At 42.2% G+C, this 24,080-nt stretch overlaps 1 protein-coding gene across 1 annotated transcript in view; it reads right to left on the minus strand.

The window, feature by feature from the left end:
* TTC3 (tetratricopeptide repeat domain 3) overlaps positions 1-24,080 on the minus strand; it is a 410,905-nt gene that overhangs the window by 315,027 nt on the left and 71,798 nt on the right. Inside the window, exons 6-8 of the mRNA XM_053705936.1 lie at positions 23,113-23,207; positions 22,436-22,498; positions 8,088-8,142 (exon numbers count right to left, since the gene is read on the minus strand). Of these exons, the coding sequence (XP_053561911.1) occupies positions 8,088-8,142; positions 22,436-22,498; positions 23,113-23,207 (213 nt within the window). The remainder of the gene's footprint in view (positions 1-8,087; positions 8,143-22,435; positions 22,499-23,112; positions 23,208-24,080) is intronic.

The raw sequence follows: 24,080 nt of genomic DNA on the forward strand, positions 1-24,080 counted from the left end.
CACGGACTACGTCCAGATTATGCAAAAGATGTTCCTTCTTTGAAGAAGGATTAGGACACAATGATGGAACAACAATCTCTTGATTGATATTCCTGTTAGAAACCACCTTAGGTAAAAACCCAGGTTTGGTACGCAGAACTACCTTGTCTGAATGAAAAATCAGATAAGGAGAATCACAATGTAAGGCAGATAACTCAGAGACTCTTCGAGCCGAGGAAATAGCCATCAAAAACAGAACTTTCCAAGATAAAAGTTTAATATCAATGGAATGAAGGGGTTCAAACGGAACTCCCTGAAGAACTTTAAGAACCAAGTTTAAGCTTCACGGGGGAGCAACAGTTTTAAACACAGGCTTAATCCTAACCAAAGCCTGACAAAATGCCTGGACGTCTGGAACTTCTGCCAGACGCTTGTGCAAAAGGACAGAGCAGAGATCTGTCCTTTTAAAGAACTAGCTGATAAGCCTTTGTCCAAACCCTCTTGGAGAAAGGACAATATCCTAGGAATCCTAACCTTACTCCATGAGTAACTCTTGGATTCACACCAATAAAGATATTTATGCCATATCTTATGGTAGATTTTCCTGGTGACAGGCTTCCGAGCCTGTATTAAGGTATCAATGACTGACTCTGAGAAGCCACGCCTTGATAGAATCAAGCGTTCAATCTCCATGCAGTCAGTCTAAAAGAAATTAGATTTGGATGATTGAAAGGACCTTGTATTAGAAGGTCCTGCCTCAGAGGCAGAGTCCATGGTGGAAGAGATGACATGTCCACTAGGTCTGCATACCAGGTCCTGCGTGGCCACGCAGGCGCTCTATCAGAATAACTGATGCTCACTCCTGTTTGATTTTGGCAATCAGTCGAGGGAGCAGAGGAAACGGTGGAAACACATAGGCCAGGTTGAAGAACCAAGGAGCTGCTAGAGCATCTATCAGCGTTGCTCCCGGGTCCCTGCACCTGGATCCGTAACAAGGAAGCTTGGCGTTCTGGCGAGACGCCATGAGATACAGTTCTGGTTTGCCCCAACGATAGACCAGTTGAGCAAACACCTCCGGATGGAGTTCCCACTCCCCCGGATGAAAAGTCTGACGACTTAGAAAATCCGCCTCCCAGTTCTCTACGCCTGGGATGTGGATCGCTGACAGGTGGCAAAAGTGAGACTCTGCCCAGCTAATTATCTTTGAGACTTCTAACATCGCTAAGGAACTTCTGGTTCCCCTTGATGGTTGATGTAAGCCACAGTCGTGATGTTGTCCGACTGAAATCTGATGAACCTCAGTGTTGCTAACTGAGGCCAAGCTAGAAGAGCCTTGAATATTGCTCTTAACTCCAGAATATTTATTGGGAGGAGTTTCTCCTCCTGAGTCCACGATCCCTGAGCCTTCAGGGAGTTCCAGACTGCGCCCCAACCTAGAAGGCTGGCATCTGTTGTTACAATCGTCCAATCTGGCCTGAGAAAGGTCATACCCTTGGACAGATGGACCCGAGAAAGCCACCAGAGAAGAGAATCTCTGGTCTCTTGATCCAGATTTAGTAGAGGGGACAAATCTGAGTAATCCCCATTCCACTGACTTAGCATGCATAATTGCAGCGGTCTGAGATGCAGGCGCGCAAATGGCACTCTGTCCATTGCCGCTACCATTAAGCCGATTACTTCCATGCACTGAGCCACTGACGGGCGTGGAATGGAATGAAGGACACGGCAAGCATTTAGAAGTTTTGATAACCTGGACTCCGTCAGGTAAATTTTCATCTCTACAGAATCTATAAGAGTCCCTAGGAAGGAGACTCTTGTGAGTGGTGATAGAGAACTCTTTTCCACGTTCACTTTCCACCCATGCAACCTCAGAAATGCCAGAACTATCTCTGTATGAGACTTGGCAATTTGAAAGCTTGACGCCTGTATCAGGATGTCGTCTAGATACGGAGCCACCGATATGCCTCGCGGTCTTAGAACCGCCAGAAGTGAGCCCAGAACCTTTGTAAAAATTATCGGGGCAGTGGCCAACCCGAAGGGAAGAGCTACAAATTGGTAATGCCTGTCTAGAAAGGCAAACCTTAGGAACCGATGATGATCTTTGTGAATCGGTATGTGAAGGTAGGCATCCTTTAAGTCCACTGTGGTCATGTACTGACCCTCTTGGATCATGGGTAGGATTGTCCGAACAGTTTCCATTTTGAATGATGGAACTCTGAGGAATTTGTTTAAGATCTTTAGATCCAAGATTTTTCTGAAGGTTCCCTCTTTCTTGGGAACCACAAACAGATTTGAATAAAATCCCTGTCCTTGTTCCGTCCGCGGAACTGGATGGATCACTCCCATTACTAGGAGGTCTTGCACACAGCTTAGGAATGCCTCTTTCTTTATCTGGTTTGCTGATAACCTTGAAAGATGAAATCTCCCTTGTGGAGGAGAAGCTTTGAAGTCCAGAAGATATCCCTGAGATATGATCTCAACGCCCAGGGATCCTGAACATCTCTTGCCCACGCCTGGGCAAAGAGAGAAAGTCTGCCCCCCACTAGATCCGATTCCGGATAGGGGGCCGTTCCTTCATGCTGTCTTGGGGGCTGCAGCAGGCTTTCTGGCCTGCTTGCCCTTGTTCCAGGACTGGTTAGGTTTCCAGGCCTGTCTGGAATGAGCAACAGTTCCCTCTTGTTTTGAAGCGGAGGAAGTTGATGCTGCTCCTGCCTTGAAATTTCGAAAGGCACGAAAATTAGACTGTTTGGCCTTTGATTTGGCCCTGTCCTGAGGAAGGGTATGACCCTTGCCTCCAGTAATGTCAGCAATAATTTCCTTCAAGCCAGGCCCGAATAAGGTCTGCCCCTTGAAAGGAATGTTGAGTAATTTAGACTTTGAAGTCACGTCAGCTGACCAGGATTTAAGCCATAGCGCCCTACGCGCCTGGATGGCGAATCCGGAATTCTTAGCCGTTAGTTTAGTCAAATGAACAATGGCATCAGAAACAAATGAGTTAGCTAGCTTAAGCGTTCTAAGCTTGTCAATAATTTCATTCAATGGAGCTGTCTGGATGGCCTCTTCCAGGGCCTCAAACCAGAATGCCGCCGCAGCAGTGACAGACGCAATGCATGCAAGGGGCTGTAAAATAAAACCTTGTTGAATACACATTTTCTTAAGGTAACCCTCCAATTTTTTATCCATTGGATCTGAAAAAGCACAACTGTCCTCAACCGGGATAGTGGTACGCTTTGCTAAAGTAGAAACTGCTCCCTCCACCTTAGGGACCGTCTGTCATAAGTCCCGTGTAGTGGCGTCTATTGGAAACATTTTTCTAAATATAGGAGGTGGGGAAAAGGGCACACCGGGTCTATCCCACTCCTTGCTAATAATTTCTGTAAGCCTTTTAGGTATAGGAAAAACGTCAGTACACACCGGCACCGCATAGTATCTATCAAGCATACACAATTTCTCTGGAATTGCAACTGTGTTACAGTCATTCAGAGCAGCTAATACACTGAGGTTCTCAAGCTTAAATTTAAAATTAGAAATCTCTGAATCAGGTTTCCCGAGTCAGAAATGTCACCCACAGACTGAAGCTCTCCGTCCTCATGTTCTGCATACTGTGACGCAGTATCAGACATGGCTCTAACAGCATTTGCGCGCTCTGTATCTCTCCTAACCCCAGAGCTATCGCGCTTGCCTCTTAATTCAGGCAATCTAGATAATACCTCTGACAGGGTATTATTCATGATTGCAGCCATGTCCTGCAAGGTAATCGCTATGGGCGTCCCTGATGTAATTGGCGCCATATTAGCGTGCGTCCCCTGAGCGGGAGGCGAAGGGTCTGACACGTGGGGAGAGTTAGTCGGCATAACTTCCCCCTCGACAGAACCCTCTGGTGATAATTCTTTTATAGATAAAGACTGATCTTTACTGTTTAAGGTGAAATCAATACATTTAGTACACATTCTCCTATGGGGCTCCACCATGGCTTTCAAACATAATGAACAAGTAGGTTCCTCTGTGTCAGACATGTTTAAACAGACTAGCAATGAGACTAGCAAGCTTGGAAAACACTTTAAAACAAGTTTACAAGCAATATAAAAAACGTTACTGCGCCTTTAAGAAACACAAATTTTTCCAAATTTTGAAATAACAGTGAAAAAATGCAGTTACACTAACGAAATTTTTACAGTGTATGTAATAAGTTAGCAGAGCATTGCACCCACTTGCAAATGGATGATTAACCCCTTAATACCAAAAACGGAATAACAAATGACAAAAACGTTTTTTAAACAGTCACAACAACTGCCACAGCTCTACTGTGGCTTTTTACCTCCCTCAATACGACTTTTGAAGCGTTTTGAGCCCTTCAGAGAAGTCCTGGATCATGCAGGAAGAAGCTGGATGTCTGTGTCTGTAATTTTTGCTGTGCAAAAAACGCTAAAATAGGCCCCTCCCACTCATATTATAACAGTGGAAACATGCCAGCAAACGTTTTAAAATACACTTTTATAAGAGTATGTATCTCTATTAATAAGCCTGATACCAGTCGCTATCACTGCATTTAAGGCTTTACTTACATTACTTCAGTATCAGCATCATTTTCTAGCAAATTCCATCCCTAGAAAAATATTTTAACTGCACATACCTTATTACAGGAAAACCTGCACGCTATTCCCCCTCTGAAGTTACCTCACTCCTCAGAATATGTGAGAACAGCAAAGGATCTTAGTTACTTCTGCTAAGATCATAGAAAACGCGGCAGATTCTTCTTCTAAATACTGCCTGAGATAAACAGTACATTACGGTACCATTTAAAACAATAATTTATGTAAAAACTTACCTGATAAATTCATTTCTTTCATATTAGCAAGAGTCCATGAGCTAGTGACGTATGGGATATACATTCCTACCAGGAGGGGCAAAGTTTCCCAAACCTCAAAATGCCTATAAATACACCCCTCACCACACCCACAAATCAGTTTAAAGAATAGCCAAGAAGTGGGGTGATAAGAAAAAAGTGCGAAAGCATAAAAAATAAGGAATTGGAAATAATTGTGCTTTATACAAAAAAATCATAACCACCACAAAAAAAGGGGTGGGCCTCATGGACTCTTGCTAATATGAAAGAAATGAATTTATCAGGTAAGTTCTTACATAAATTATGTTTTCTTTCATGTAATTAGCAAGAGTCCATGAGCTAGTGACGTATGGGATAATGACTACCCAAGATGTGGATCTTTCCACGCAAGATTCACTAGAGAGGGAGGGATAAAATAAAGACAGCCAATTCCTGCTGAAAATAATCCAAACCCAAAATAAAGTTTAAATGAAAACATAAGCAGAAGATTCAAACTGAAATAGCTGCCTGAAGTACTTTTCTACCAAAAACTGCTTCAGAAGAAGAAAACACATCAAAATGGTAGAATTTAGTAAAAGTATGCAAAGAGGACCAAGTTGCTGCTTTGCAAATCTGATCAACCGAAGCTTCATTCCTAAACGCCCAGGAAGTAGAAACTGACCTAGTAGAATGAGCTGTAATCCTTTGAGGCGGAGATTTACCCGACTCGACATAAGCATGATGAATTAAAGATTTCAACCAAGATGCCTAAGAAATGGCAGAGGCCTTCTGACCTTTCCTAGAACCGGAAAAGATAACAAATAGACTAGAAGTCTTTCGGAAATTCTTAGTAGCTTCAACATAATATTTCAAAGCTCTAACCACATCCAAAGAATGCAATGATTTCTCCTTAGAATTCTTAGGAGTAGGACATAATGAAGGAACCACAATCTCTCTACTAATGTTGTTGGAATTCACAACCTTAGGTAAAAATTCAAAAGAAGTTCGCAACACCGCCTTATCCTGATGAAAAATCAAAAAAGGAGACTCACAAGAAATGTCCAATGAATGCATAGGTTCAAACGGAGTAGCTTGAAGAGCCCCCAGAACCAAATTCAAACTCCAAGGAGGAGAAATTGACTTAATGACAGGTTTTATACGCACCAAAGCTTGTACAAAACAATAAATATCAGGAAGATTAGCAATCTTTCTGTGAAAAAGAACAGAAAGAGCAGAGATTTGTCCTTTCAAGGAACTTGCAGACAAACCTTTATCCAAACCATCCTGAAGAAACTGTAAAATTCTCGGAATTCTAAAAGAATGCCAGGAAAAATGATGAGAAAGACACCAAGAAATATAAGTCTTCCAGACTCTATAATATATCTCCCTAGATACAGATTTACGAGCCTGTAACATAGTATTAATCACAAAGTCAGAGAAACCTCTTTGACTAAGAATCAAGCGTTCAATCTCCATACCTTTAAATTTAAGGATTTGAGATCCTGATGGAAAAAAGGACCTTGAGACAGAAGGTCTGGTCTTAACGGAAGAGTCCACGGTTGGCAAGAAGCCATCCGGACAAGACCCGCATACCAAAACCTGTGAGGCCATGCTGGAGCTACCAGCAGAACAAACGAGCATTCCTTCAGAATTTTGGAGATCACTCTTGGAAGAAGAACTAGAGGCGGAAAGATATAGGCAGGATGATACTTCCAAGGAAGTGACAATGCATCCACTACTTCCGCTTGAGGATCCCTGGATCTGGACAGATACCTGGGAAGTTTCTTGTTTAGATGAGAGGCCATCAGATCTATTTCTGGAAGCCCCCACATTTGAACAATCTGAAGAAATACCTCTGGGTGAAGAGACCATTCGCCCGGATGCAACGTTTGGCGACTGAGATAATCCGCTTCCCAATTGTCTATACCTGGGATATGAACCGCAGAAACTACACAGGAGCATGATTCCGCCCAAACCAGAATTCAAGATACTTCTTTCATAGCTAGAGGACTGTGAGTCCCTCTTTGATGATTGATGTATGCTACAGTTGTGACATTGTCTGTCTGAAAACAAATGAACGATTCTCTCTTCAGAAGAGGCCAAGACTGAAGAGCTCTGAAAATTGCACGGAGTTCCAAAATATTGATCGGTAATCTCACCTCCTGAGATTCCCAAACCCCTTGTGCCGTCAGAGACCCCCACACAGCTCCCCAACCTGTAAGACTTGCATCTGTTGAAATTACAGTCCAGGTCGGAAGAACAAAAGAAGCCCCCTGAATTAAACGATGGTGATCTAGATTAATCGGAATATGCAGATATGCATCCTGTAAATCTATTGTAGACATATAATGCCCTTGCTGACTTACTTACCCCAGGACACTCATCTACATGTTGTAGAAAGCCAAACCAGTACTGAAACGAAAATCAGCAGAGGTAATGGTATATATATATATAAGAGTATATCGTCGATCTGAAAAGGGAGGTAAGAGATGAATCTCTACGACCGATAACAGAGAACCTATGAAATAGACCCCGTAGAAGGAGATCATTGCATTCAAATAGGCAATACTCTCCTCACATCCCTCTGACATTCACTGCACGCTGAGAGGAAAACCGGGCTCCAACCTGCTGCGGAGCGCATATCAACGTAGAATCTAGCACAAACTTACTTCACCACCTCCATAGGAGGCAAAGTTTGTAAAACTGATTTGTGGGTGTGGTGAGGGGTGTATTTATAGGCATTTTGAGGTTTGGGAAACTTTGCCCCTCCTGGTAGGAATGTATATCCCATACGTCACTAGCTCATGGACTCTTGCTAATTACATGAAAGAAATAACAAACTTTTGATTGAAGAAATAAACTAAGTATAAAACACCACAGTCCTCTTACGACCTCCATCTTGGTTGAGAGTTGCAAGAGAATGACTGGGTATGGCAGTGAGGGGAGGAGGTATATAGCAGCTCTGCTGTGGGTGATCCTCTTGCAACTTCCTGTTGGGAAGGAGAATATCCCACAAGTAATAGATGATCCGTGGACTGGATACACTTAAGAGAAATAAAAATCTCTACAAATTTAGACAGGTTCACAGGAGGTGAAACCGTACTCTAACCTTTTTATCTGACCAAACGGAAAAGCACTATAATGGTATTAATGGAGATTTAAGCTGTAAAAAACCAATATATGCATGCTGTGAAAATAGGTAGCAAGTTGCTCAGATACCAGAAACATCAACAAAATGTGTTTTTCCATCAGTGCGTTACTAACAGCAACAGATCACACTCACCTTGGGCCAATTATTCTTTAGAACTATTGCCTTTTTGCCATCACTCAACGCTTTCCTGAAATCAAGATGATTTTATATTTTATTATCTTTAAGGAAAAAAGCTAAATTAAATAAACAACATATATTTACATGAGCATTAGAAGCTCTTTCAAATGAGAGCACGATTCTGGCAGACACTGTTTATTGCACTATATTTTTGTCCGTTTTCTTGAGGATCGTTTGTATGGGAGTTGTGAGCAAATAAAGACTTCTGGACATTTTTTGGGACTTCTTTATCTTCGCTTTAAGGACTGGCACTCTTACACAATTAGAATATATCACAAAAACAGAATTTATGCTTACCTGATAAATTTCTTTCTTTTGCGATGTACCGACTCCACGGATTCATCCTAACTTGTGGGATATTGTCCTTCCCGACAGGAAGTAGCAAAGAGAGCACCACAGCAGAGCTGTCTATATAGCTCCCCCCCTTAACTCCACCCCCCAGTCATTCGACCGAAGGCCAAGGAAGAAAAGGAGAAACTATAAGGTGCAGAGGTGACTGAAGTTTACATAAAAAAATACTGTCTTGAATAGACAGGGCGGGCCATGGACTCGGTACATCGCAAAAGAAAGACATTTATCAGGTAAGCATAAATTCTGTTTTCTTTTGCAAGATGTACCGAGTCCACGGATTCATCCTAACTTGAGGGATACTAATACCAAAGCTTTAGGACACGGATCAAAGGAAGGGACAAGACAGGAACCTAAACGGAAGGCACCACTGCTTGCAAAACCTCTCCCCCAAAAATAGCCTCCGAAGAAGCAAAAGTATCAAATTTGGAAAATTTGGAAAAGGTACGAAGCGAAGACCAAGTCGCAGCCTTACAAATCTGTTCAACAGAAGCATCATTTTTAAAAGCCCATGTGGAAGCCACCGCTCTAGTGGAGTGAGCTGTAATTCTTTCAGGAGGCTGCTGTCCAGCAGTCTCATAAGCCAAATGGATGATGCTTTTCAGCCAAAAGGAAAGAAAGAGAGGTAGCCGTAGCCTTTTGACCTCTACGCTTTCCAGCATAGACAACAAAGAAGATGATTGGCGAAAATCTTTGGTTGCCTGCAAATAAAACTTAAAGGCACGAACCACGTCCAAGTTGTGCAACAGACGGTCCTTCTTAGAAGAAGGATTAGGACACAGAGAAGGAACAACAATTTCCTGATTAATATTCCTGTTAGAAATAACCTTAGGGAGGAACCCAGGTTTGGTACGCAAAACCACCTTATCAGAATGGAAAACAAGATAAGGTGAGTCACATTGTAATGCAGATAGTTCAGAAACTCTTCAAGCTGAAGAGATAGCAACTAGAAACAGAACTTTCCAAGACAGAAGCTTAATATCTATGGAATGCATGGGTTCAAACGGAACCCCTTGAAAAACTTTAGGAAATAAATTGAGACTCCATGGCGGAGCAACAGGTTTAAACACAGGCTTAAAGGGACACTCAAGTTAAAATTAAACTTTCATTATTCAGATAGAGCATGCAGTTTTAAACAACTTTCTAATTTACTTCCATTAACAAAATATGCACAGTATTTTTATATTTAAACTTTTTGAGTCACCAGCTCCTACTGAGCATGTGCAAGAATAAGCGTGTATGCAATTGTGATTGGCTGATGGCTGTCACATGGTACGTGTATGCATTTGTGATAGACTGATGGCTGTCACATGGTACAGGGGGAGTGGAAATAGACATAACTTTTAAAATTGTCAGAAAAAAAATCTACTACTCATTTCAAGTTTAGACTAAGTGCTATTGCTTTGTCTTGTTATCTTGCATTTGTTGATTATTCAAATCTACTGTGTTGACTGGTCCTTTAATTATAACTAAAGCCTGACAAAAAGCCTGAACGTCTGGGACATCTGCCAGACGCTTGTGCAACAGAATAGACAAAGCAGATATCTGTCCCTTTAAGGAACTAGCGGACAATCCTTTCTCCAATCCTTCTTGGAGATAAGACAAAATCCTAGGAATCCTGATCTTACTCCATGAGTAGCCTTTGGATTCACACCAAAAAAGATATTTACGCCATATCTTATGATAGATCTTCCTGGTGACAGGCTTTAGAGTCTGAATCAAGGTATCTATGACCGACTCAGAGAAACCCCGCTTTGATAAAATCAAGCGGTCAATCTCCAAGCAGTCAGTTGCAGAGAAATTAGATTTGGATGCTTGAATGGACCTTGAATCAAAAGGTCCCGTCTCAGTGGCAGAGATGACATGTCCACCAGGTCTGCATACAAAGTCCTGCATGGCCACGCAGGCGCTATCAAAATCACTGAAGCTCTTTCCTGTTTGATTCTGGCAATCAGGCGCGGAAGGAGAGGGAATGGTGGAAACACATAAGCCAGGTTGAATGACCAGGGTACTGCTAGAGCATCTATCAGTACTGCCTGAGGATCCCTTGACCTGGATCCGTAACGAGGAATTTTGTCGTTTTGACGAGACGCCATCAGATCCAATTCTGGTGTGCCCCATAGCTGAACCAGTTGAGCAAACACCTCCGGATGGAGCTCCCACTCCCCCGGATGAAAAGTCTGACGACTTAGAAAATCTGCCTCCCAGTTCTCCACCCCTGGGATATAGATCGCTGATAGATGGCAAGAGTGAGTCTCTGCCCATCGGATTATCCTGGAAACTTCTATCATCGCCAAGGAACTCCTTGTTCCCCCCTGATGATTGATATAAGCTACAGTCGTGATGTTGTCCGACTGAAACCTGATGAATCCGGCAGAAGCCAGCTGAGGCCACGCCTGAAGAGCATTGAATATCGCTCTTAATTACAGAATATTTATCGGTAGGAGGCCTCCTCCTGAGTCCAAAAACCCTGTGCTTTCAGGGAATTCCAGACTGCATCCCAGCCCAGTAGGCTGGCGTCCGTCGTCACAATAACCCACGCTGGCCTGCGGAAACACATTCCCCTGGACAGGTGATCCAGTGACAACCACCAAAGAAGAGAGTCTCTGGATCCAGATTTATCTGAGGAGATAAATCTGCATAATCCCCATTCCACTGTTTGAGCATGCATAGTTGCAGTGGTCTGAGATGCAAGCGAGCAAACGGAACTATGTCCATTGCCGCTATCATAAGTCCGATTACCTCCATACACTGAGCCACTGACGGCCGAGGAATTGAATGAAGAGCTCGGCAGGTGCTTAAAATCTTTGATTTCCTGACCTCCGTCAGAAATATTTTCATGCCCACCAGGAATGGAACTCTTGTGAGAGGAATAAGAGAACTCTTTTTTACGTTCACCTTCCACCCATGAGTTCTTAGAAAGGCCAACACTAAAGTCCATGTGAGACTTGGCAAGTTGGAAAGTCGACGCTTGAATTAAGTTGTCGTCTAGATAAGGCACCACTGCTATGCTCCTCGGCCATAGGACCGCCAGAAGGGACCCTAGCACCTTTGTGAAGATTCTTGGTGCTGTGGCCAACCCGAAGGGAAGAGCCACAAACTGGTAATGCCTGTCCAGAAAGGCAAACCTGAGGAACTGGTGATGATCTTTGAAGATACGCATCCTTTACATCCACAGTAGTCATATATTGACCCTCCTGGATCATTGGTAAAATAGTCTGAATGTTCTCCATCTTGAAGGATGGAACTCTTAGGAATTGGTTTAGGATCTTGAGATCTAGAATTGGTCTGAAGGTTCCCTCTTTTTTGGGAACCACAAACAGATTGGAGTAGAAACCTTGCCCCTGTTCTGTTTTCTGACGAAGTGCTGCTACAGCACGAAACATGTTGGAGCGTTTGATATTGGGCTATTAGGCTGACTTGCTTAAGGCCGTGATATAGTTTTGATTTTCTGTGACCACTTGCAGGACTTTTAATGTATACCTAATAAAAGCATTTTTATACTCTACTACTCTCGGTCCATTCACTGCTGGACTTTTTCCACCTGTGTGGAAGTATTCTACCTGTTTTCGGAACTGGGCAGATCACTCCCGTAAGAACGCCTCTCTTTTTGTCTGGTTTACAGACAATTGAGAAAGATGGAACCTCCCCCTTGGAGGAGAATCTTTGAAATCTAGGAGATACCCCTGGGTTACAATTTCTACGGCCCAGGACTCCTGAACGTCTCTTGCCCAGGCCTGAGCAAAGAGAGAAAGTCTGCCCCCTACTTGATCTGGTCCCGGATCGGGGGCTACCCCTTCATGCTGTCTTAGTGGCAGCAGCAGGCTTTTTGGCCTGTTTACCCTTGTTACAAGCCTGGTTAGGTCTCCAGGTTGGCTTGGATTGAGCAAAGTTCCCCTCTTGCTTTGCAGCAGGTGAAGAGGAAGCAGGACCACCCAAGTTTCAAAAGAAAAAAAAACGAAAATTATTTTGTTTGGTCCTTGTCTTATTTGACTTATCTTGAGGTAGGGCATTACCCTTTCCTCCAGTGATGTCTGAAATTATCTCTTTCAGTGCAGGCCCGAATAGGGTCTTACCTTTGAAAGGGATGGTCAAAAGCTTAGATTTAGATGACACATCAGCTGACCAGGACTTAATCCATAACGCTATTTGCGCTAAAATGGCAAAACCTGAATTCTTTGCCGCTAACTTAGCAAGATGAAAAGCGGCGTCTGTAATAAAAGAATAAGTTAACTTAAGGGCCTTAATTCTGTCCAAAATATCAACTAATGGGGTCTCCATCTGAAGAGCCTCTTCTAGAGCCTCAAACCAAAAAGCAGCTGCAGTTGTTACCGGAACAATGCACGCTATAGGTTGAAGAAGAAAACCCTGATGAACAAAAATTTTCTTTTTATCCATAGGATCAATGAAAGCACAACTGTCTTCAATAGGTATAGATGTACGCTTAGCCAGAGTAGAAATAGCTCCCTCCACCTTAGGGACCGTCTGCCATGAGTCCTTTATGGTGTCAGAAATGGGGAACATTTTCTTAAAAACAGGAGGGGGAGCGAACGGAATACCTGGTCTATCCCACTCCTTAGTAACAATGTACGAAATCCTCTTAGGGACCGGAAAAACATCAGTGTAAACAGGAACCTCTAAATATTTGTCCATTTTACACAATTTCTCTTGAACGACAATAGGGTCACAATCATCCAAAGTAGCTAAAACCTCCCTGAGCAATAAACGGAGGTGCCCTAGCTTAAATTTAAATGCCGTCATATCTGAATCTGTCTGAGGGAACATCTTTCCTGAATCAGAAATCTCTCCCTCAGACAGCAAATCCCTCATCCCTACCTCAGAACATTGTAAGGGAATATCAGACACGGCTACTAAAGCGTCAGAAGGCTCAGCATTTGTTCTTAACCCAGAGCTACTGCGCTTCCCTGGCAGTTTAGATAAAACCTCTGTGAGGGTAGTATTCATAACTGAAGCCATATTTCGCAAGGTGAAAGAATTAGACGTACTAGAAGTATTTGGCGTCGCTTGTGCGGGCGTAACTGGTTGTGACACTTGGGGAGAACTAGATGGCGAAACCCGATTTACTTCTGTCTGAGAATCATTTAATGCCAAATTCTTAAAAGTCAAAATATGCTGTTTGCAATTTATAGACATATCAGTACAATTGGGACACATTCTAAGAGGGGGTTCCACAATGGCTTCTAAACAAATTGAACAATGAGTTTCCTCAGTGTCAGACATGTTTAGCAGGCTAGCAATGAAGCAAGCAAGCTTGGAAAACACTTTATTTAATGAAAAAGACACAATTTGCAAAAACGGTACTGTACCTTTAAGAGAAAAAAAGGCATACACAAACTGCAAAACAGGTTAAAATTGCTTCAAAAATTCTGAAATTTTAACAGTACACCCACTAAGCTTTAGAAGGATTGCACCACAAGTAACAAAGCAATAGACCCCCAAATGAAAAAAAACGGATTGATAAGTGTCTAAAACCGGTTAAAACCCCCTAAAGCACCTGGCCCTACCTGCCCTTAGGAAGCGATAATATGGGGTTTAAAGCTTCAATTAGTCCCTCAGAAGACTCTCAGGACCTGAGGAGAAGTTGCATGCTGCTTGTAAATGTAGGCCCCGCCCACCTCACTCGATGTTGCTGGGGCCTACACAAAACTAACAAACCCTGCCTGAAAGCCATGTGGGTTATAAACAACCCAAAAGAACCCTCAAGCAAATGTCCCATAAAACAGAAAACGTTACTCCCAGACACAAAAATGTTTGTCCCAAATTCACATAAACTGAGTGCCCACAAAAAATTAACCCTTTATGCAAGCTAGTAAAAACCTCTGATAATACTAGGATTACTGCTTACCCTTCCCCTAATGGGGACATTGTCAGCCTTTCTGAGTTAACACAGTGTCTGCAGAAAATATGACTGAACATACCTCATTGCTGTATAGCAAGAAACCGTTCCTCACACTGAAGTTTTCCTGTACTCCTTAGCTTCTGTGGGAACAGCAGTGGACCTTAGTTACAAATGCTAAGATCATCATCCTCCAGGCAGAAATCTTCATCTATGTCCTGCCTGAGAGTAAATGGTACAACACCGGTACCATTTAAAAATAACAAACACTTGATTGAAGATAAAATAAAACTAACAGTTTAACACCTCTTCTCTTTACCCTTCCTGCTTAGAGCCAGCAAAGAGAATGACTGGGGGGTGGAGTTAAGGGGGGAGCTATATAGACAGCTCTGCTGTGGTGCTCTCTTTGCTACTTCCTGTCAGGAAGGACAATATCCCACAAGTTAGGATGAATCCGTGGACTCGGTACATCTTGCAAAAGAAAAATAAATCGGCAATACAAGAAAAACAGAATTTATGTTTACCTGATAAATTTCTTTCTCCAACGGTGTGTCCGGTCCACGGCGTCATCCTTACTTGTGGGATATTCTTATTCTCTTCCCCAACAGGAAATGGCAAAGAGCCCAGCAAAGCTGGTCACATGATCCCTCCTAGGCTCCGCCTACCCCAGTCATTCGACCGACGTTAAGGAGGAATATTTGCATAGGAGAAACCATATGGTACCGTGGTGACTGTAGTTAAAGAAAATAAAATATCAGACCTGATTAAAAAAACCAGGGCGGGCCGTGGACCGGACACACCGTTGGAGAAAGAAATTTATCAGGTAAACATAAATTCTGTTTTCTCCAACATAGGTGTGTCCGGTCCACGGCGTCATCCTTACTTGTGGGAACCAATACCAAAGCTTTAGGACACGGATGAAGGGAGGGAGCAAATCAGGTCACCTAAATGGAAGGCACCACGGCTTGCAAAACCTTTCTCCCAAAAATAGCCTCAGAAGAAGCAAAAGTATCAAACTTGTAAAATTTGGTAAAAGTGTGCAGTGAAGACCAAGTCGCTGCCCTACATATCTGATCAACAGAAGCCTCGTTCTTGAAGGCCCATGTGGAAGCCACAGCCCTAGTGGAATGAGCTGTGATTCTTTCGGGAGGCTGCCGTCCGGCAGTCTCGTAAGCCAATCTGATGATGCTTTTAATCCAAAAAGAGAGAGAGGTAGAAGTTGCTTTTTGACCTCTCCTTTTACCTGAATAAACAACAAACAAGGAAGATGTTTGTCTAAAATCCTTTGTAGCATCTAAATAGAATTTTAGAGCGCGAACAACATCCAAATTGTGCAACAAACGTTCCTTCTTTGAAACTGGTTTTGGACACAGAGAAGGTACGATAATCTCCTGGTTAATGTTTTTGTTAGAAACAACTTTTGGAAGAAAACCAGGTTTAGTACGTAAAACCACCTTATCTGCATGGAACACCAGATAAGGAGGAGAACACTGCAGAGCAGATAATTCTGAGACTCTTCTAGCAGAAGAAATCGCAACTAAAAACAAAACTTTCCAAGATAATAACTTAATATCAACGGAATGTAAGGGTTCAAACGGAACCCCCTGAAGAACTGAAAGAACTAAATTGAGACTCCAAGGAGGAGTCAAAGGTTTGTAAACAGGCTTGATTCTAACCAGAGCCTGAACAAAGGCTTGAACATCTGGCACAGCTGCCAGCTTTTTGTGAAGTAATACCGACAAGGCAGAAATCTGTCCCTTCAGGGAACTTGCAGATAATCCTTTCTCCAATCCTTCTTGAAGGAAGGATAGAATCCTAGGAATCTTAACCTTGTCCCAAGGGAATCCTTTAGATTCACACCAACAGATATATTTTTTCCAAATTTTGTGGTAAATCTTTCTAGTCACAGGCTTTCTGGCCTGAACAAGAGTATCGATCACAGAATCTGAGAATCCTCGCTTCGATAAAATCAAGCGTTCAATCTCCAAGCAGTCAGCTGGAGTGAAACCAGATTCGGATGTTCGAACGGACCCTGAACAAGAAGGTCTCGTCTCAAAGGTAGCTTCCAAGGTGGAGCCGATGACATATTCACCAGATCTGCATACCAAGTCCTGCGTGGCCACGCAGGAGCTATCAAGATCACCGACGCCCTCTCCTGCTTGATCCTGGCTATCAGCCTGGGGATGAGAGGAAATGGCGGGAACACATAAGCTAGTTTGAAGGTCCAAGGTGCTACTAGTGCATCCACTAGAGCCGCCTTGGGATCCCTGGATCTGGCCCCGTAGCAAGGAACTTTGAAGTTCTGACGAGAGGCCATCAGATCCATGTCTGGAATGCCCCACAGGTGAGTGACTCGGGCAAAGATTTCCGGATGGAGTTCCCACTCCCCCGGATGCAATGTCTGACGACTCAGAAAATCCGCTTCCCAATTTTCCACTCCTGGGATGTGGATAGCAGACAGGTGGCAGGAGTGAGACTCCGCCCAAAGAATAATTTTGGTTACTTCTTCCATCGCTAGGGAACTCCTTGTTCCCCCCTGATGGTTGATGTACGCCACAGTCGTCATGTTGTCTGATTGAAACCGTATGAACCTGGTCCTCGCAAGCTGGGGCCAGGCCTGGAGCGCATTGAATATCGCTCTCAGTTCCAGAATATTTATCGGTAGAAGAGATTCTTCCCGAGACCAAAGACCCTGAGCTTTCAGGGATCCCCAGACCGCGCCCCAGCCTATCAGACTGGCGTCGGTCGTGACAATGACCCACTCTGGTCTGTGGAACATCATCCCTTGAGACAGATTGTCCAGGGACAGCCACCAACGGAGTGAGTCTCTGGTCCTCTGATTTACTTGTATCTTCGGAGACAAGTCTGTATAGTCCCCATTCCACTGACTGAGCATGCACAGTTGTAATGGTCTTAGATGAATGCGCGCAAAAGGAACTATGTCCATCGCCGCCACCATCAACCCGATCACTTCCATGCACTGAGCTATGGAAGGAAGAGGAACGGAATGAAGTATCCGACAAGAGTCCAGAAGCTTTGTTTTTCTGGCCTCTGTTAGAAAGATCCTCATTTCTAAGGAGTCTATAATTGTTCCCAAGAAGGGAACCCTTGTTGACGGGGATAGAGAACTCTTTTCCACGTTCACTTTCCAGCCGTGAGATCTGAGAAAGGCCAGGACAATGTCCGTGTGAGCCTTTGCTTGAGGAAGGGACGACGCTTGAATCAGAATGTCGTCCAGGTAAGGTACTACTGCAATGCCCCTTGGTCTTAGCACCGCTAGAAGGGACCCTAGTACCTTTGTGAAAATCCTTGGAGCAGTGGCTAATCCGAAAGGAAGCGCCACGAACTGGTAATGTTTGTCCAGGAATGCAAACCTTAGGAACCGATGATGTTCCTTGTGGATAGGAATATGTAGATACGCATCCTTTAAATCCACCGTGGTCATAAATTGACCTTCCTGGATGGAAGGAAGGATAGTTCGAATGGTTTCCATCTTGAACGATGGGACCTTGAGAAATTTGTTTAAGATCTTGAGATCTAGGATTGGTCTGAACGTTCCCTCTTTTTTGGGAACTATGAACAGATTGGAGTAGAACCCCATCCCTTGTTCTCTTAATGGAACAGGATGAATCACTCCCATTTTTAACAGGTCTTCTACACAATGTAAGAACGCCTGTCTTTTTATGTGGTCTGAAGACAACTGCGACCTGTGGAACCTCCCCCTTGGGGGAAGTCCCTTGAATTCCAGAAGATAACCCTGGGAGACTATTTCTAGCGCCCAAGGATCCAGAACATCTCTTGCCCAAGCCTGAGCGAAGAGAGAGAGTCTGCCCCCCACCAGATCCGGTCCCGGATCGGGGGCCAATATTTCATGCTGTCTTGGTAGCAGTGGCAGGTTTCTTGGCCTGCTTTCCCTTGTTCCAGCCTTGCATTGGTCTCCAAGCTGGCTTGGCCTGAGAAGTATTACCCTCTTGCTTAGAGGACGTAGCACCTTGGGTTGGTCCGTTTTTACGAAAGGGACGAAAATTAGGTCTATTTTTTGCCTTGAAGGGCCGATCCTGAGGAAGGGCGTGGCCCTTACCCCCAGTGATATCAGAGATAATCTCTTTCAAGTCAGGACCAAACAGCGTTTTCCCCTTGAAAGGAATGTTTAGTAGCTTGTTCTTGGAAGACGCATCAGCCGACCAAGATTTCAACCAAAGCGCTCTGCGCGCCACAATAGCAAACCCAGAGTTCTTAGCCGCTAACTTAGCCAATTGCAAAGAGGCGTCTAGAGTGAAAGAATTAGCCAATTTGAGAGCATTGATTCTGTCCATAATCTCCTCATAAGGAGGAGAGTCACTATCGAGCACCTTAAGCAGTTCATCAAACCAGAAATATGCGGCAGTAGTGACAGGGACAATGCATGAAATGGGTTATAGAAGGTAACCCTGCTGAACAAACATCTTTTTAAGCAAACCTTCTAATTTTTTATCCATAGGATCTTTGAAAGCACAACTATCCTCTATGGGAATAGTGGTGCGTTTGTTTAAAGTAGAAACCGCTCCCTCGACCTTGGGGACTGACTGCCATAAGTCCTTTCTGGGGTCGACCATAGGAAACAATTTTTTAAATATGGGGGGAGGGACGAAAGGAATACCGGGCCTTTCCCATTCTTTATTAACAATGTCCGCCACCCGCTTGGGTATAGGAAAAGCTTCTGGGAGCCCCGGCACCTCTAGGAACTTGTCCATTTTACATAGTTTCTCTGGGATGACTAAATTTTCACAATCATCCAGAGTGGATAATACCTCCTTAAGCAAAATGCGGAGATGTTCCAATTTAAATTTAAATGTAATCACATCAGATTCAGCCTGCTGAGAAATGTTCCCTAAATCAGTAATTTCTCCCTCAGACAAAACCTCCCTGGCCCCCTCAGATTGGGTTAGGGGCCCTTCAGAGATATTAATATCAGCGTCGTCATGCTCTTCAGTAACTAAAACAGAGCAGCCACGCTTACGCTGACAAGGGTTAACTTTGGCTAAAATGTTTTTGACAGAATTATCCATTACAGCCGTTAATTGTTGCATAGTAAGGAGTATTGGCGCGCTAGATGTACTAGGGGCCTCCTGAGTGGGCAAGACTCGTGTAGACGAAGGAGGGAATGATGCAGTACCATGCTTACTCCCCTCACTTGAGGAATCATCTTGGGCATCATTGTCATTATCACATAAATCACATTTATTTAAATGAATAGGAATTCTGGCTTCCCCACATTCAGAACACAGTCTATCTGGTAGTTCAGACATGTTAAACAGGCATAAACTTGATCAGAAAGTACAAAAAACGTTTTAAAATAAAACCGTTACTGTCACTTTAAATTTTAAACTGAACACACTTTATTACTGCAATTGCGAAAAAACATGAAGGAATTGTTCAAAATTCACCAAATTTTCACCACAGCGTCTTAAAGCCTTGAAAATATTGCACACCAATTTTGGAAGCTTTAACCCTTAAAATAACGGAACCGGAGCCGTTTTAAGCTTTAAACCCCTTTACAGTCCCTGGTATCTGCTTTGCTGAGACCCAACCAAACCCAAAGGGGAATACGATACCAAATGACGCCTTCAGAAGTCTTTTATAAGTATCAGAGCTCCTCTCACATGCGACTGCATGCCATGCCTCTCAAAAACAAGTGCGCAACACCGGCGCGAAAATGAGACTCTGCCTATGCTTTGGGAAAGCCCCTAAAGAATAAGGTGTCTAAAACAGTGCCTGCCGATATTATTATATCAAAATACCCAGATAAAATGATTCCTCAAGGCTAAATATGTGTTAATAATCAATCGATTTAGCCCAGAAAAAGTCTACAGTTTAAATAAGCCCTTGTGAAGCCCTTATTTACAATCGTAATAAACATGGCTTACCGGATCCCATAGGGAAAATGACAGCTTCCAGCATTACATCGTCTTGTTAGAATGTGTCATACCTCAAGCAGCAAGGGACTGCAAACTGTTCCCCCAACTGAAGTTAATTGCTCTCAACAGTCCTGTGTGGAACAGCCATGGATTTTAGTTACGGTTGCTAAAATCATTTTCCTCATACAAACAGAATTCTTCATCTCTTTTCTGTTTCTGAGTAAATAGTACGTACCAGCACTATTTGAAAATAACAAACTCTTGATTGAATAATGAAAAACTACAGTTAAACACTAAAAAACTCTAAGCCATCTCCGTGGAGATGTTGCCTGTACAACGGCAAAGAGAATGACTGGGGTAGGCGGAGCCTAGGAGGGATCATGTGACCAGCTTTGCTGGGCTCTTTGCCATTTCCTGTTGGGGAAGAGAATAAGAATATCCCACAAGTAAGGATGACGCCGTGGACCGGACACACCTATGTTGGAGAAACAAATACTATTAAAAGATCTGTGGATATAACAGATGACGCTGCACACAACATAATCTTACTTTAAACTAACATTGTAGTTTTAGTTTCGGTGTTTTAACGTCCAGGGTCTTATGTTTAATTTAAATGTGACATAAAAATGACACTATATCTAGGGGTTAAATGTATTCACTTCTTCCAAAATAAACCCTAGCTGGACTGTGTGATCTGAGGCAGACACAACGGGCTATGTGTAGGATGAAGGGGTGCAATGAAGACTTGTGGGAGATTTCTACCTACTCAAATAAGGCCAAAGGCAGCATCTAATCAGTGATTAAATAAACAACTAAAAACACAGATAAGCGAGGGACTATTTACATCTACATCTCTTTGCCCCTAAATAAAGTTTAACAACAGATTAGTAAATTGAATGAGGCAAGTCCAAATTAAACTTAAATTGATTTATAGAGCATGAACTTTTAAAATAACTTTCCAATTTACTTCTAATATACATTTTACTTCCTTCACTTTGTACCCTTTGTTAAAGAGTAATCCTAGATAAGCTCTTGAGTGTTTTTTGCTGTGAAAACCAATCACAAGACAAGGGCGCCTCCTAGTGTGATATAGTAGATACAAATCAAGATATGATGATACAAATTGGATACTCACAAATGGAGCAGAACCCAATAAGGCTAAGTTAGACAGACTGGAAGTTAGCAGTGTCCCAGCTCACTGACCCAGAAAGAGAACCGGTATCCCAGGTGTCCTCAATGGGTGATAGAAAGCTCAGACTCTCATATATGGTAAAGGTGTAAAATGTAATAAAAACCATTTAAAAACAGAGTTCAGACCACATAACACTGATAATATAACACAGAAAACAACGCGTCTCAAACCTCTGTCTGTTTCATCAGCTCTGGAGTGTGCACGTCTTTAGCTATGTGGTAGCAGTGTTTGCAACAGTGTTTATATCAATGTTATACATAGTTACAAACACTCCAGCCACAGACTGCTATAGGCACGTGCACGCTCATAAGCTCCAAACAGCCTACCCAGGTTTTGTCTTCCATAAAAGATACCAAGAAAACAAAGCAAATATGATAATAGAAGTAAATTGGAAAGTTTCATGTTATTTTTGAATCATGAAAGTTTAATTTTGACTTTAACCTTTAAAGGGACAGTCTACTCAAAAATTGTTATTATTTAAAAATATAGGAGATCGCCTTTACTACCTATTCTCCAGCTTTGCACAACCAACATTGTTAGATCAAAGGCTCTATTGACAGCCTCTTATCACATGATTTTTTATTAGCTTTTCACAACAGGAGACTGCTAGTTCATGTGGGCCATATAGATAACATTGTGTTCACGCCCGGGAAGTTGTTTAAGAGTTAGCACAACACAGCACAGCACTAAATGCAAGTGAATAGATTTTAAATAGTCACAGTCATGTGATCAGGGGGGCTGTTTGGTTGTACAAAACTGGGGGTAATGGGTAATAAAGGGATTATCTATCTCTTAAAACAATAAAAAATGCTATTGTAGACTGTCCCTTTAAATAACAGCAATGTTTAGGGTCCTCCATCTCTCTCAAGCTGATGACGGTCACATGCATATGGCTGACTTATAAACCAAATTGATTATATCAGTGTGAAGAAGCTGGGAAACATAAGATTGACTTTAATAAATTATTTCTGGCGTTATAAAAAAAATAATAATCAAAACAAACACTCACTTGTATTTGCCCATGCGAATAAAGCAGAGAGCGCGATTGCCAAACAGAAGGTGGTTATCAGGACTGTAAAAAACAAGAAGTACTTTGTAAAATCTAAGAAACTTAAAAAAGGTATAAGATCTGGGTTCTGAATTAAACTGTATGCGTCATCACAAATTTCAAAATCGTTTACAGCCTCACTATGTTGTTATATTGCATAATTGCTAATCTATGCACATCTATATGACATGCTAAACACAGAGCTAGATCCTTCCTTGTAGCCTATCATTCTAACTATGAGGTTCAAATCAGAAAAGGATGCATAAAGGACATCACACAGTATGGTTAGTTATACTGGTTTCTTCTTATACCTTTATTTTGGTATTTTAATTTTTTTAAAGAGTAAGTCAGTTTTTCAAAATTCCTTTAAAGCTAACTGGTGCACAGGTATTTCATGTGAGCACTGCTCATCTCAAGTAGTAAGAAGTCTGCTCACAGTTTATTATTGATAAATCTATATTACAGCAATCACCTGCAAAGGAATATGAAAAGCATGAGATTCTGTAAAAAGGAGACATAGTGTAGAGTAGAGCTCCCCCTGCTATTGCAGGTCATTTATGTTATACTGAACAATCTTTATTACTCAATGTCTTTCAGTCCACATAAAATGTATATGAAGAAAAGAGCAACATACTTACTAATATTCTATAGCTTTTGAGTACAGCTCACATGCCAAGCTATAATGTCCTTTAGAAAACTCTTCATTGCCACATTGCTTCATACACTCAGACTCCTGAAAACACCATTATGGGGGAAGATGTTAAAAAATAAAAAAATAAATGATCTATCAATTAACATTTTTTTAAACCACCTTTCTGAAATATACCAATGCAGTCAATACTACACAGGTATTATTCTTACAGTCTCTAAAGGGACATTAAACACTGAGATGGTAATATAAAATTATAGATATATATAGATATATATATATATATATATATATATATATATATATATATATATATATATAAATAAATGTCAGGTTTCTGTGATGTAAAAAATTAGACAAAGATAAATAATTTCAGAACTTTTTCCACCTTAAATGTGACCTATAAACTGTACAACTCAATTGAAAAACAAACATCTTTTAGGTGGAGGGAAGTAAAAATAAAAAAATAATATGGTTGCATAAGTGTAAACTAAATAATAAATAAACTAATACTTTGTTGAAGCACCTTTTGATTTTATTACAGCACTCAGTCTTTCTGGTAATGAGTCTATCAGCATGGTACATCTCGACTTGGCAAGATTTGCCCACTCTTCTTTGCAAAAACACTCCAAATCTGTCAGATTGTGAGGGCATCTCCTGCGCACAGCCCTCTTCAGACCACCCCACAGATTTTCAATCGGATGAAGGTCTGGGCTCTGGCTGGGCCATTACAAAACTTTAATCTTCCTCTGGTGAAGCCATTCCTTTGTCGATTTGGATGTATGCTTTGGGTCGTTGTCATGCTGAACGATGAAGTTCTTCTTCATGTTCAGGTTTCTAGCAGAAGCCTGAAGGATTTGTGCCAATGTTGACTGGTATTTGGAACTGTACATAATTCCCTCTACCTTGACTAAGGCTCCAGTTCCAGCTGAAGAAAAACAGCCCCAAAGCATGATG

This window comes from Bombina bombina, chromosome 3 (assembly GCF_027579735.1).
Source record: "Bombina bombina isolate aBomBom1 chromosome 3, aBomBom1.pri, whole genome shotgun sequence".
Taxonomy (NCBI): domain Eukaryota; kingdom Metazoa; phylum Chordata; class Amphibia; order Anura; family Bombinatoridae; genus Bombina; species Bombina bombina.